The 15,897-nt window shown below is 51.2% G+C and overlaps 1 protein-coding gene across 1 annotated transcript in view; it reads right to left on the reverse strand.

Moving 5' to 3' along the window:
• The window catches only part of LOC119107961 (voltage-dependent calcium channel type D subunit alpha-1-like), a 63,911-nt gene extending 48,647 nt beyond the window's left edge, over nt 1-15,264 (reverse strand). The window contains 2 exon segments of the mRNA XM_037231551.1: nt 9,112-9,217; nt 15,029-15,264. Of these exon segments, the coding sequence (XP_037087446.1) occupies nt 9,112-9,217; nt 15,029-15,174 (252 nt within the window). The 5' untranslated portion in view covers nt 15,175-15,264.
• Between the last annotated feature and the right edge of the window lie 633 nt (nt 15,265-15,897).

Consider the following 15,897-nt stretch of genomic DNA (forward strand, 5'->3'; position numbering starts at 1 on the left):
TATATATAATATATATATATATATATATATATATTATTATATACCTATACCTATACATATACATACACGCATATGCATATATATATATATATATATATATATATATATATATAGATAGATAGATAGATAGATAGATAGACAGATATGCTGTCTTTCTATCTCCCTTCCCCTTTCCTCTGCCTGGCTGAGTTTGGCCATACTCAAATGCTGTTTACCAAAAAAGGCGATTTTAGATGATTTGGACCTTGGGGAAGGCCTGTAGAAATTCGTTTGAAATATGCTCAGAAAAGTGGAAAGCATCCAAAGGCAGTAATGGACGAAATGTTGCTTTGGGGCCCATGCCAAAATATTGCGCGGAAGACTGCAGTTGGCACAAGCCACACACACACACACGCGCACCGCCAGCGGCCAGGAACAGTCGGACGTGCACACCCTTTCGTGCGGGGAACATGAAACAAAGACCGGCGGCGCCGACAGATCGGAAGTCGCTCGTTTCCGGCGCATAATAGCGTGGCCTCATTCCCCACCGACGCTGGCAGCCAGCGTGTTTCGAAGACGACGTGGAGTCCCGGGCGATGGTGGCGGACCACGGCATTCCTTCACGGCCGGCTTTCATGGGCGGCTGGGCGAACGGAAATGCCACCGCGTGAAAACCACAACACAGCCGAGTGATAGCTGGGCCCGAAGGCCGTGGCCACCCGCTCACTGCCGAGCCGCAGTGCTTGCTCCTGACAGCTGCAGTGACACATGTACATCCCTCTGGTGGCCACACCAAAATGTGCAGGCCTCTGACGTTGAACTGGCGCCTCAGCTCCGGCCTCTTGAAGAGCATGCACTAGACGCTTTCAGATCATAATACTAACCACGATTAAAACAGGCTGTTTAATCAACATTGTCAAGGATCAAGGACCGCCGATGATGAATGTGGAGGCCCGAACTTAGCACAGACACGGCGTGTACACAATGTTCAATGCTGGCCAGCTAACGCGTCCTGCGCGGGCGAGCGAGCGAACGAACCGCATCGGTGCACGTGACGCACATGCCACGGGTGCTGTTCGCATGGCTCGCGAAGGGTGGACGGCACAGCCGGGCGCGAGAGGACCCGCCACCCAGGGTCGTTAGCTGACCGCCTGCGGAAACGCGATCAGCGCCCCTGGTGCTGCAGGAACTGCGGTGAATAGACAAAGCCACTACCGCCCATAGAGAGCAGAGCGCGGACGAAGGGGCGAGCTGAGCTCTTGACCAAAGCCTTGCTCTTGATCACGGGCGCTCGGGAAAGAGCAGGAGAGAGAGAGAGAAAGAGAGAGAGAGAGAGAGAGAGAGAGAGAGGAGAGAGAGAGAGAGAGAGAGAGAGAGAGAGAGAGAGGAGAGAGGAGAGGAGATGAGAAGCGAGAGAGGAGAGAGAGAGAGAGATGAGAGAGGAGAGAGAGAGAGAGAGAGGAGAGAGAGAGAGAGGAGAGGAAGAGGAGAGAGGGAGAGAGAGAGGGAAAGAGAGAGAGAGAAACAGAGAGAGAGAGAGAGAGAGAGAGAGAGGGGAGAGAGGATGAGGATGAGGAGATGAAAACAGAGAGGGTGAGACAGGGCGAGACAGAAAAATAGAAGAGGGAGAGCGGGAAGAAAAAAGGAAGAGAGGAAAGAATGCAGGAAGAAATGTAGGGTGACAGGAAAGTAAAACGATAAGTGAGTAGGAAGGCAGGCTTTGTGCAAACTGGCATCAACTGGATTTCTACCCCCGCCGTCACCCTGTCCCCACATCTAGGCCCTTTGTCGGACACGTGGAAGGTCACACGGCGAGTAACGAGCCGTTCTCACGCGACGGCTTGGTAACGGTGTTCGCCGGACGTCGCCCAGCAGCTGGCCAGGGGGTCTCAGTCGAGTCATTACGAACAGGGGCCACCGCCTGCAAAGCATGCGACCGCCGCGCGCTCCGTTAAAGGCCTACCTGCGTAAAGCTGAGCGGAACCACGGCTGCAGGGTCTACCTGGGGAAGGTCTTCTATGACGTGGCTCAGTAAATACGCCGGTACAGCCAAGCATCTGCATCGGTTTTCGCGTTTAAAAAGTCACGTAGACATTCAGTATAATAGTCAGAATAAATATCAGGTACCCAAATTAATGCACAAGAAATGGATAAAGAAATATCAGCAAAACATTACTGTCGATTATAATGGAATGACATATGTGTATCGCCACCAGTGGCGTATGGTGGCCCTGACAGGAGAGCAGATAAACGAGTGCGGGATTGCATTTCCGTTTATGTTTTTCAATGAATTTGATAGAAGCCCGTGGATTTTACGCGGGTTATAGGTAGGACCGATTCCCGTCTTGTAACGGCCCATGAATATGCAAGTATTACATCCCTTTCATTCCCTAGTTAACTCGTGTAAGTGGTTAATGGTCACCTTTATTCGATACTCCGCTCCGGTCTGGACACCGACGACAGATATTGACATATGTGCAACAAACGGCGAGCCTAGACCGGCCAAAAACCCACGGTGTGCAGGGTGACTGTAACTGTATGCGAGCACGTAACAGGCCGACTTTTCTCGAATGGGTTACAACACAGGATGTCTGTTGGCAATTTGACGCTCCAAAGCCTAAATACCAAAGCCAGTGGGATGCAAGGGGTTACGTGTTGAATGACGTCATCGAAGCCGGTGAGGAGGTTGTGTTACGCAGCGATGACAGGTCACCCACCGCCCTCCAGGCACCAGAGGTGCGAGCGGGGCGCTCTGGGTTGTTTATACCATGACATCAGCGGCACGTTGGTCTGGCCTTCAGCCACCGCATGACTTCATGTATCACACGATTGTCAGACAAGCGCCACAGGCACGCCAATTTTATGCACCGGCCACAGTTTCACTCCGCAACAAAAAAGCTGCTTTGAGTCTTCTCTGACGAGCTGGAGAGATGGCAGCGTTCAATTAGTCGACTTTATAGCCATTGCTGCGACTAGCCCAGCCTATCGAACACCAAACCATATGATTCACCTCTACACAGCTGCAGTAACCGTGCTGCGACAGCCCGTAAAACTATTAGCCCGTGTTGGGGGCTGTGTTTGTCCGAGCAGAGCGCTTGTGTGCTTGTACCTGCCCTTCAAAGTGCCTTGAATGCCCTAAATGACAGGTTAGGCAGGCAGTGCCCATGCGAATCTGGTGGAGATATCTGGGCGTCCAGAAGTCACGAATCTCTAGGACTTGCTGCACCAATTCCAAGTGATGCTGCACACCGCGCTGGTCACTGTAGTCTACGCTAACGGCTACAGTGGCGACTTTGCCAGTTCGGAGAGCTTAAAGCGAACAACCAAGAAACTATTGCCAGCTATCCGCCGTAATGTGGTCGACAGGGGGTCGAGCTGAAGCCGCAGCACTCCACACTGCTGACGTGAACCGGTCGCCGCCAAACCAGGTCCACATCACCTGGAGCAGCACACCGACGCCAGTAGTCAGCCATTGAAGTGGAAGGGAGCAGCACACCGACGCCAGAAGTCAGCCATTGAAGTGGAAGGGAGCAGCACACCGACACCGGTAGTCATCAAGTAAAGTAGAAGGGAGCAGCGCACCGACTCTAGTAGTCAGCCAGTGAAGTGGAAAAGACCGGAGGGTCATGTACAACGTTTCCCAAACCTGTTTACGCAAAGTATGCGGGAACAAGCGCCTTGCGAAGACTTATGATGATGTGTGTGCGTGTGCGTGTGCGTGTGCGCGTGCGTGCGTGCACGCGCGCCCGCGCGTGTGTGTGTGTGTCTGTTGGTGTCTGTGTGTAAGAAACCGGTGGGCCGTGTACAACGCTCCCCAATTCCCATTCACGCAAAGTTTGTGGCAACCAGTGCCCTGCGAAGACTTAAGTTGGTGATATGTATGCACACGTGTTCTAGCCAGCAGCCCATCAGCTCGACGAGGGCTCTGGGTTTGAACAGGTGTCTACCTGTGAGACAGCACAAAAGCACATGAGCTGTTTAAAATCATTGTTGAAACTAGACTCCGCTGTTCCCTGCCATCATGCTGAAACTGGTTACCATGGGAAGCGCTATCAGCTGATCTGTGGTATCCGCGGGCTTTTTCTCCAACCGTCCATTTTGTTTTCATCAAAAGCGCGCGGTATCGTACACATACCGAAAGAATCCCACGTCTAGCGCATGCCAAGCGAAGGACGCTGGTAGGCTCCGCTCCTCATGCCGACACTGTCACGCCAGCTTCCTCTCACTGACGAACGGCGCCAGCTGGGTCTGCGCAGCACAGAGGTCAAGGAAAACAGCGGCCACCGCTCAACACTGAACAAAGACTGACTTCAAATACAGCATGACACTAACGTGCGTGTCATCGACGTGGTTAAGGATGCTTTTAATGTGATATATGGTTAATATATGATTAATCCCAAGACTAAGCGCCTCAATGCAGTCAGCGACTGCACCCAGCTGGACACAGGGAGCCATCTCCATAACATTCAGATGCATAGCAGTTAGCGCTAGCCGATCGTAAAGCTAATGTAAGCCAACGTCTTCAGGCCACTGCTCAAAGAGAGGCTTTCCTAGGACAATCAGGTCAAACAGAAGCCGTTCTTGCCGCTTTTGGCTGGGAACTCATCGGGGGCATATCCCAGCGCGTGCCGGTAAGGATACACCATATGGAGAAATAACATAATTTGTTTCTGGTTAGATGGCTAAAAAGTCCTGCAGCATGCGGGCAAGCAGCCCGTCGACCTCATCCAGATTTGTCGCCCTCCGAATCTTAGGGATTCGTGACCGGTCCCCCACATCGCCAGGCAGTCACCCCTCCTCAGCGTTGAACTCGACGGGCGTTTGCTTCCGACGTCTGTCTGTGTCTGAGCAGTTGGAGAGGCGACGGTAGACACGACGGGCGGCTGCTTTTGAAGCCTGTCCGTATCTGAGCGGCTCGAAAGGCGCCGCCGGCTGCATATGCCAGATTTTCTTCTTGAGAACGATAAGTTATTGTCAGCATATCCGGTAGGAGGTCGCTTAACGGCAAGTGCTCAGGATCCACAAGTGGAACATGTTGCCTGACTGGGTTGGCTGAGGCTAGAATCGGCCTCTCCCATCCGGCGACATTCGTTCCGAGAGAAATGCCAACGGTTAGCCGGCAGGATGCAGCGTTTCCAGCACGACCCTCAGTCGCCGTTCATAGCAAAATAGCTGGCGTGGCAGCCATCGCAGCGAGATGGTGAATACTACTGAACTTGTTACTGCACAAGCAGCAGCCATGCAGAGAACCCCAGAAAGACGAACGACCTCGAGAAGTCGCTGCTGAAGAACAGCGCGCAGTTTGCCAAACTCCAGCATCACCATGGACCTGACCCGCATCTCGGGTCCAGCAGCTCGGCGAGCCACGGCGGACGGCAACACAACTGAGCAGCATAGGGCCCCATCACAGGCGCGGCGCGGCCACGAGGAGGGCCGTGAGCACCCACCGCGGTACTGGCGAACCATTCCGGAGGAGAGGCTACCGCTGCCATCATGGTATCGGTGTGAAAAAGCACTTGATTTCATTCCGGCCTATGTTTTTCAGTGACTTCGCAAAGCTCAATCTGCGTTATGAGTGCTGATTAATTTGGTTTTGCATCGCCCGATTCATCTGTAATGCATGTTCATTCCTTCACTAATATTTGTGTGTTTTTCGCACGGGCCGCACGGGTTTCGCACGTTGTCAGCTCCCAACTAGCAATCCAAATATGAACATTCGTAAACCTGACTCAACATGCCATGTGCATGGGACAAGTATGCCATATATGCTTTCCATGACATTCAACATAAGTTTTTATTCGGTTGGCACGGCCAGTAAAATAATATCATTTTGCGATGAGGGACGTTTCAGCTTTATTAGAAGCTAAATCAGTCTAGGCAAACAAACCTGGCCACTAGCTACAGTTGTAAGGGTGTCGTAAATGCTGCGAATGTTCAGTCGTAAATGTTCGACATGTCATAAAATTAGACACCCTAGATTCAAAGAATAGCGCATATCGTGCACAACATCCACACCGTAATTTCCAGAGAGAGTTACATTAGCTGTTCATATGTATACCACAGTTTAAATTGGGCCCGTTAATGGTGATTAGTCCCGTTAACGTCCTGCTCGTCATGTACCGACGATAACGACACGACGACCACATGCTTTTGACTCATTGGTTCGCTCCTGTTGGACAGTGGAACGCGATATCAACATATTTTGTGCAGTGTAAAGACACTTTTTTATATCGTATACCGCATTCACGTTGTCACTTCATGATTAAATTTGTCTTGCAGATTAAGGGGAATGTTCCACATTTGAAGATGCTGAAGCAAGCATCAAATATGATGAAATATGCTGACTAATCATTATTGATGTAATTCTAAGTGGGAAACTGCTGTATATAACGCACTTTCCCTACTTCGCGAATATTATCCCCAATATCTCATCGTTTGATTACATCATCCTACCATACACAACCTTGAACGAGAGTCAATTGACGGCCGTTATATTTGGAAATCGTCCGCACGAGCGTCTCAAATAAACGACTCGACAATCATGTTTTCCTTGATCTTGATCGTCTCATGGCCAATGGGATGGCAAGATTTTAATGACGTTAACATGGCCGCATGAACACATGGCTGGAGCACCCCTTTTAAAGGAAGTGCTAACGTTTGTATGAGGTTTTGAACTGAAATACCTGTCTTCAAGATCGTTCTGTGAGGCTCAAGCCCTGCCCTTCTTACTAAGGCCCCTCTAGTTTCCGTGGTACGCGCCTACGCCAAGATGTGCAGACTATTGCGTGCAGACTATTTCAAGGTCACATTAGTAGCGCCATGATGACTTCACTCAAATCGTGCTATCCCATCGTGATGCGGCGATCAAGGCCAAGCCAAATGTAGTTGTCGGGTGGTCATATCTGCCTTTCGTGAAGAGAACTTCCAGATATAACGACCGGTCCAATGGCTCTCAAGCAATATTGTGCGGGGTACGATCACGGAATCAAACAATGACGTACCGAGGGGCATATTCTATTATTGGTAGATATAAGTGAGCTAATTTCATCATTTCTTATGCATGCTTCAGTGTTTGCAAATGCGAAACATTCACTTAAAGCGGCAGTAAGGCTGACGACGGGCGGTTAAGGACTAGGCTGCGTGATACGAAACACCCAGCGAGACGATGGCAGGCGAGAGGCCGGTGATTGCAGTGAGCCCGCTGACGTCACTCGGGTGGTGCGCTGTGATGTAAGTAGCACGCGTCACGAACAACCAGCGGAAAGCCGCGGGAGCGTGCGGATCTCCCAAGAGTCCTGAAAGCGCCAACGTCGTCGCGGTGGCTGACAAGGTCACGCACTCCACGCCAGCCCGCCGCTTCCGCGATCGGCGAGCTATTATCTCGAACAAGAAGGTTAGAGACCACAAGTTTACGATTTTTTTGCACACGGTTCAAATGAGCTCTCCGCAGAGTGTGAAGCGGGAAATGATGTGCGGAATTTGTGACACTAGATTGGTAGAAATTTGTGAGCCCATAGCTCGGGATGGTGATGAATTTTGCTCAGAACCGCAGGGAAAACGTTGCAAGGTTTGCTGTTTAAGAGAAGACGTGCTCCCCGCGAGAATGACCAATCGATGGTAACACCCAGCGTCTTCACAGAGTGAGAAGGCGTTTGTAATTGGTGGGCAAGGTTGAGGTGGAGGGATGTTCGTTTCTTGAGGATTTGGCCTGTGCTAATAGGAAGTAGAATGGTCATGGACAGGTCTATTTTCAAGGAACTGGATGCAGTGTACGACTTGATAGCGAGCACAATCCGTTCCTGTCGGGCTTTTGGAGTGCACGAGTGTTCGGGATGTACAGCGCCTATTTAGCAAATGGTTGTCGTCGGCGTCGCACACTACACGCCCGCGAGGTAGGTATAATGACAGATTGTTTGTAAAGATGCTGAAGAGAGCGTGGCCCACCAGGGAGCCCTACGGTACACTTTAAGGCCTGCAAATGGATAAGGAGTCTCCTCTCACCCGGAGTCACCGGCTACAAAGGTAGCTACGGTAGTACAAAGATAGCCCCGGTGCCGACAACACAATGTTCAGCTGAGTCAAACACACGACATAGATAAGACAGTAGCATTAGCCTCATTCCTTGGAAAAGCCAGGAAAATGGAGAGATAGTTAGGTTGATATTTTGCATTAGCACTTCTGCTACTGTTTCGATAAAGGCATGTTGCCGAAATATCAACCTAGCTATCCCTCCATTCTCCTGTTTTTTCCGAGGAATAAGACTAATACTATTGTCCTTACCAATATGGATAATGTTCCTCGCTAATGCACTAAACAACTTAAAAAACACACGACAGATCAACTGGGGGGACAGGTGCAGTTAAGCGTGATCCATAAGGTGAGGGATCCACTCAACAGCGCCGGCCGGGTGCCCTCCGCGCGGCGACCACGTCGCTCTCCATGCTCCATGGAATGGCAATGTCTATAAACGTACCGTGAAGAATAGCTAAAGCATGGAAGGTGGAAAGCTGACAAGATATTGCGAGCGTACTATATTATCAAAAATAGTGAAAAAGCGGGGCAAGAAGGAGATCGGTCTAAAACGGCGAACACCCTCACGACGGCCAGACTGGTAACATCTTTTCTGTGGGTCTGGTGATCGAGAGAAGCAGCGCGAAAACAAAACGAAGCTCCACAAGACCTTAGAGATGGATAAAGAGGAAGGGTAATGTGTTCGCTGATTGATCTCCATGAAATATCCTACAGTTGGATTTTGCCAAGGCTGGAAGAGTTTGGGAGTCATTGGCACTGTTCTGAAGTATTCAGTTGCAGATTTTAATGGCGTTTTTTTTTGTCATTTCTATCCTTGTTATTCACATGTCATCCGACCGTCAGCCGCTTTCTCCGAATGCCCAAGACCACATTTGTTCATCTATACACGTCTCAAGATATTGATGATCCTTGATGTTGGGAGTCCAGCATAGCTCACATGCATCCATAAACGACGCTGGGCTCTACGGTTTCTTCAATTAGCCCAATGGCCGATACGAAACGGCGTGAAATAAAACAAGGCGTCCTGCCCTGTCGGTGCACATAACACGACAGAGAAGTGGGACCGCACTTCTCAGCTTAAGCTACATTCAGGGTACTCACCAAGATCGAGTTGGTGTGGTTGGAGTCGCCGCTGGGGTAGGGCGTGTACACGGCCAGCGCTGCGCAGTTCGCGAAGATGGTCAGCAGGATCAGGTGCTCGAACGGCGTAAACAGGCGCGTTAAGGAAACGGTGTGAACACAACGAAACGTCGCACAAGTGACAAGTGCATGTATCTCCGTGAGAGGTGACACACAGAACCAGAGGCTCCACACGACCCAGACCAATAGTCAGTACCAGCGCCTCAGTCCGTTCCGACAGCTAAGCACCACGCGTGCTTGTCTGGAGGTGACAGCGTCTCAAAGGGTACGAGCTGCTCAACACCGGTCGCACGCAAACGTTGAATCAAATTCGGCGCACCTTGCTGGATTGTGATATCGGATACCATATGACATGGGTCTACCTCTACACACGTACAAGATCCCGTTTGCACAACGCGCTGGTTGGTTGGTTGGCTAGGATTTCGTTTTTAGGCATATCCTGCCTAGAGCTAACTTTGACGCTTATTCAAATGCAAAACTATAAACAGTCTTGCATGATTTTGGTTACCATGACCTGTGAAAGGTCAAATGGGATCACTGACTTTCAGAGAGCATTTGACCTTCTCCTTACAACAGGTATCTAGGTTCTGGGGGCACTCTAGAGACCAACCTGGTGTTTGACATTTTTTGACCTTATTTGACCCAAAGGTGATGACCAAAAAACCTCAACTTTGATCCTCAATGAGTTCAGGTACAGGCCATCACACCCTATCAATTTGGTGTCTCTAGCTTTCTTAGTCCTTGAGATCTCAGGGGGTCAAATTGAACCCCTCCCCCCCCCCCCCACCCGAGTGAAGGGTATCCGACCAGAGACCCGGGCGCGTGTTAACGGAGCCATATACCATAAACGTAGCTTCAAACCACATAAAAACATGCATTGTCGTTTTCAGAATTAATCAAGGAACACGTCTGTCTAAGGTTTGTTTACCCTGAAGGCATGGTCTCGTAAGCATGATGGAAACCTGAAGCAGTGGGATTTTATAGAAAACCTTCGACATGCAATATCTGGGCCAATTATTGAATTAATAGCATAAAACTTAGCACCAATCGCGAGATCTCGTTGAGACTTATCCACTGATGTTTCTGACTAAGCTGTATCTTCATTTCTTTGAAACGCCAGGGGGTGGAGGTCGCATCACCTCCCCCCCCCCCCCCTCTATCAGTCTGGGTCGTGAAAGGCGGCGAAAACGGGCGAGGGTTACGGGCAGATCAGACCATCCGTACTTTATGGGAGCCGTGCGAGCTGCCAAAACCACCTCAGCCTGCTGCTTATTCACGCAGCTCTGCGCGTTGCAGTGACACGCTCAGCATGTGCCGCCTATTGGCGGCCTTGCACGGGGAGTGCCATCGGCAAGGATGTTCCTCAGGCAGGGTGAAAACAGGAGCGGAACAACTGAAAAATACGGTAGGCTTCCGAGCAGGCCGGGCTAAAAAGGGCAGATACTGGAAGCGGAACAACATGACTAAAACAGGACAGGGTTGTGGATGCTTGGCGGGGTTTGGGACCAGGCAAACCCGAGCGGGGAGAAATGCAGAAGCCAGGTAGGTTCTACAGGGCTGCAGACAATCAGGCATCTGGAGCAACAGCGCCTACTGCATCTGCTGCTGGCGCGTTCACACCAGCCTGCTGCGTCGGTTGGTAGCATGCTCACACCAGCCTGCTGCGTCGGCAGGTGGCGCGTTCACACCAGCCTGCTGCGTCGGTTGGTAGCATGCTCACACCAGCCTGCTGCGTCAGCTGGCAGCGTGCTCACACCAGCCTACTGCGTCAGCTGGTAGCGTGCTCACGCCAGCCTGCTGCGTCAGCTGGTAGCGTGCTCACACCAGCCTACTGCGTCGGCTGATGACGCGCTCCGTGGCGGCTAGTGGTGGTAAGGGCTATTTTCGGCGACAGGGCGGCCCCGGCCCGGCGGACTAATCTCCAGCTCTCTGCACTGACCGTCTCCCCCTCCCCCACCTAGGTTTGTGACACACCGCCACTCACAAGTCCAGGCAGCACGGAAACGTCGCGACACTGCATACGGGCACGTGTTGGTGCTCATCATTCTTTAGCGCCAGTCAGATAATGAAGCGCTAGCACAGCTTAGCAGCGATCATCATAATTAAGAACCTGCTCATCAAACACGGTCGCTAAATTCAACCATGGACAAACCGCAGCACAGCATGATGGCAAATATCCACAACACGGACAAACGGGGTAGGGGACACTGCTAGGGTCTCCAATGGTTCGCTGGCCGAAGCTCCAAAAAATGGCTGTGGACATGGGATCATGATCATTATGTACCAGATACTCTGATGTCAGCGAGATTAAATCTGACGCAATTGCCGCATTGTATCTATAAACGTTACGCTCTACCGAAATACGGAGGCTACTGTTCGGTTCTAAGCATTGTATTAAGTGACTGTTCAAAATGATCAGTGATAATACAACGCACATTTATGGCATTGCCACATGTAGCGCTTATCACCTAACTGCGCAGTGAAAGTACCTTGCTGATAATGGGAGATTTCGTGGGGAATCTGCGGTCGAGGTTGCTAACGTTACGCAGCATATAGTAATCTCTTCTGGATTCTCATGACAATGGCCAAGGGCTTATGATCTGAGTCTGATTTCTGACGACTTTAAAACAACACCTTTGACAGCAGTGTTTGCAGACGGCCTCAGATGGCACTCGTACCCATCACCACCACCCCAGCTGAGATCGCCAGCGTAAGCGATCTAGGGTTAATGTGGTGATCGGGAATAGCCATTGTGGGATTAGAGAACTGTCGATTTCCGAGTCTAGAAGTCCAGAAAATCGATCCAGTATCCTTAAAATCTAAGACAAACGCAGAGGTAAGAAAGTGAGGGCATAATTGAAAGATGATCAGGGATACAGCCAGGATTTTTGCAGTGGGAGACCCGGAGCTCGGTGCGTGCGCATCACGCCAACTTTTAACTTTTTGTTGAAAGCTATCTGTGGTGAAAAACGAAGTACTGTTGCACGAAGAAGGAGCCCGGCTCCTGAACCCCTCCTTTGGCTGCGCTCCTGTTGACAAGAAATGTACAGTTTACAGAGAACAGAGAACATCGTCAGAATACAGAGAACACTGTCCAGTAATGCAATACGGATCGGCGGACAACTTCCTCCCCGCGCCTTCGCGACAAACAGGCAAGCTGAAGGGCCTTTTCGTGCCGCACGATACCATGCAACGGCTGCTTCATGCCAGGATGGCCCTCTGGCCAGACGCCAGCTGACCACCTTATGATGGTCAGGCCAAAGCAGTTTGCTTTCTCAGGCAGTCACACCCGGTGCCAAGGGACATAGCTCCACGATGATATACCTTACATATACCCTACATCACGCGGCTGACATGCCGCCACTAAAGCGGCTTTTGCCGCAAATGCTTATATTGCAACAATTTGACATCCAAGTGACTGCTGTTGAAGTTTGCAGCGTCCACCACGCTCCTTACATACGCCAGGCAACCATGCCGAAAACACGGAAGAGTAGCGGCAAGTCTGTGATTCTCATTCAGCTTGGTGATAAAACTTGTGGCTTTCTGTGCGAACTTGGCAGCACGGGCTGTTCTGAGCCTGGCAACAGTGACCGCGGCGGTGGGTGTCAGCGCTGGCCACGGATCGGCACCGCGGACGCTGAGGCGCCGGCCCCGGCCGCCGGAGGTCGGAGGCCGATGTCTGAAAGGCTCTCGCCTGCAGACACCCGGTCGACTGCCGGTGCCAAGGACGCGGTACACGGCGGCCAGAGTCGGCCGGCAAGTAAAGGCTCCAGTGGCTGGCAGCCCTACCTATTTTGGACTGGGGGTCTCAACAGCGACGCATAAAATATCAATGTGTCAAATGCTTTTACTGGTTGTCACTTTGATTACAAACGTGGACATGCAGACCGTTTTTGCGCGGACAGCAGGAGTAAAGTGCCTTTCAGAAATAACAGTAGTGGCATTTGCATAATTCCTAATTAGACATACACACTGACTGATGCCAAACTTTCAATATTGACCTGAGTTTCATGTAAGGTACATCTTCCTTGCTTAAAATGTAAATCAAAGTGCTCGTCTTTTACAGAAATATTCCAATTTTCCAAAAAATACATTTCTAAAAATTACGAGTCATCTCATCTTTTCATCTGATTTCCCGAAGCCTGAGCATGTCTTTTAACCCTCGCCCTGATAGCGGGGGGGGGGGGGGGGCTGATGCACCACCCTAACCTAAGATTTCTTGAGAGTACCTCTTCGGCATATTGTTGAATTGCGGCTAAACTTTAAATACATTATGGGGCATTTATTGCATGTGTTTTCACACCACAAAAGCTCCTAGCTTTTCTAGTTTCGGAGCATCGGCGGTTTTTGTGGAGCACTGCATGAATATACATAATATATATATATATATATATATATATATATATATATATATATATATATATATATATATGCATGTTCAAAATACCAAAAAAAAACAATATTGTACTCAGAATTGAACGAGACACCTTCTTCAATGCACTGTTTCACTTTCGTATCACCACAAAACACAGTATCGTTAGTATAACGTTGTGAAGGGTGAAAAAGTGTAAATGTTGGGCAATTCGAACTTTTGACTCGCCATAATGGTGTCAATCGTTGACCTAGCAACATAAAAACTAGTACCAATCATAAGACTCGTTGATACCAGTCACTGGTGTTTTCATTAAGCTCTATTTTCATTAATTTGGGAACAAAAAGGAGCCGCATCAAACTCCCTATCAGTCCGCGTTATGAAAAACGGCAAACCAGGGCGAGGGCTTGAGACCTCCGGGTGAGCCCTACTACTGTTAGGCCAGGGATGGAGGAGCAGAGAATGGGTTGCTGACGGCAGCGAGGGAATTCATCCTCGTCCTGTCCCACACAGCCTGCGCATGCGCCTGGTGGCTGAGGCCTATCGTATTCCTGTCTGACGAACTGACAACCAGTCACCGTTTCCGAGAATGAAAAGTGGGTCTCCGTAATTGAATTTTTGACTGTTGGTTGTGGAAAAGAAGAAGGTATTTCTGAATCCGGCAGACAGCCATCGATGCAAATTCTTCGTATAGTGGCCATTTTGAGATTTAACGCATCGGGTCATGCCAGCGACGGCTGCGGTAATGGCAGCCATGGTGTTTGCCGGGAATACGGGCGTCCAGCTTATGCTGACAATGAATTCCAGGCGACTCAACCTTCACGGCACCCAAAATTTCAACCCATATGGTGCTTAACCCCACCAAAAGCTTACCAGCTCACTCTGAACAACGAAGACAGGCATATGATCAATGACCCACCGTGATATGATCCGTGATCTATCACTGGACCGTGACGAATCTGGCCGTCAGGCGTCGTAGGATCCGCCATGGGATCTCGACCCGACACATCGCTCACTGACGGTAGAGCAACGGCAGCGGCGGCAGCCGCAGACCGCCGTCGAGCTGTACCCGTCCTCAGTGCCTGTGAGTACATGGGTGTATTTCCCCTGTCCTCTACCCCGCCCCCTCCCCCCGCTCCCCCGCCGACTCCCATTTGGAGGTTGAACCAGGGACAAAGCATCATTTGTGTCCTTCGTGGCAGCACCTGTTGGATGCTTTCCGGTGGCCAGGCCATAAAAAGGTCTCAGTTGTAAATGCCTAGCATTTTCTACAGCATTCAGTCCCTCACACCCAATCGCTTCCTTTCATTTACGCACCGTATAAAAACGGGGAAAGAATTCGATCCCCTTGAATTAAGTACGATTTTCCTCCAGTTACGTGAGTTTCCGCACGCCCAACCCATGTTCGACACCGCTGATGAATGCCCCCCGAGCGCTCCGCTGCCCACGGGCCCCGGCTAAGCCGCGCCATCACGCACCACACGCACGACTGCCACAAAAGGATATTTCCACTCGACCACCCGAATGCAGATCTGGCGGAGCGGGTTGTCAAGGCTGAGGCAGCAGAGCGCGCGCGCCGGCCGCTCCGGCGGCGGCCGTCCGGGCCGGCGCGGGGCGCGCCGCGGCGCCTCCGGTCGCTTGCCGTTCTGCATGGCCCCGGCGAGCGCGGCGGACCGGGCGGCGCTCAGCGGAGCTCGAGGCGCACCGCCACCGCCACCGCCGGCCGGGCCGTCCGCCGCATGGCCGCCGCCACCGTCTGAAACAGCGGCACGGGCGCTTGTCAGCAGGGGCGGCGGGACAAACAGGATCTGGATCCCGCCCGCCAGCGATGCCGGCCGGCTCTGTGGCGGGGCGCAGGTGGGTGCCGGCGCAGTGATGCTGATCGGGTGCGCGCGATATCTAGCTGTGGTATACGTGGTACGAGCCCGCTCCAGTCGTGCGCACGGCGCCATATCCTCGTCAGCGATGCGCGGTGAGAATGCAATCGAAAAGGGGCGCGTAGGTCCAGAGATCAGCCTCAGCGTTCAGGACTGCCCGCGCACCTGATTTCTGGACCATTGGTATAAAAAAACACCCCTTGAATGGACACTTGGCATGCGTAGGCCACTCTAAAGAGCAGCTTCGGCAATTGAGACGTTGATGGAGGACCTTTGCTTGGCGAATCTAGGAGAAGATGATGCCCAAAATGCGGTTCTTAGAAGGCTGCTCAGCTGTATTTTCATGACACGGTGGGCCGGTTATCATTCGATGTGAGCACTCAGGTATCATCCCTGATTTTAAAACGCGATAATCTCTAGACCTGTGAACGTCGAGTACAAAGATGCCCTGACGTCGAGTTGTAGGACTTTGGGTCGGCAGTCGCCACAAGCCTGCAG

Source organism: Pollicipes pollicipes, unplaced genomic scaffold, assembly GCF_011947565.3.
Source record: "Pollicipes pollicipes isolate AB1234 unplaced genomic scaffold, Ppol_2.1 Scaffold_6686;HRSCAF=7923_pilon_pilon_pilon, whole genome shotgun sequence".
Taxonomy (NCBI): domain Eukaryota; kingdom Metazoa; phylum Arthropoda; class Thecostraca; order Pollicipedomorpha; family Pollicipedidae; genus Pollicipes; species Pollicipes pollicipes.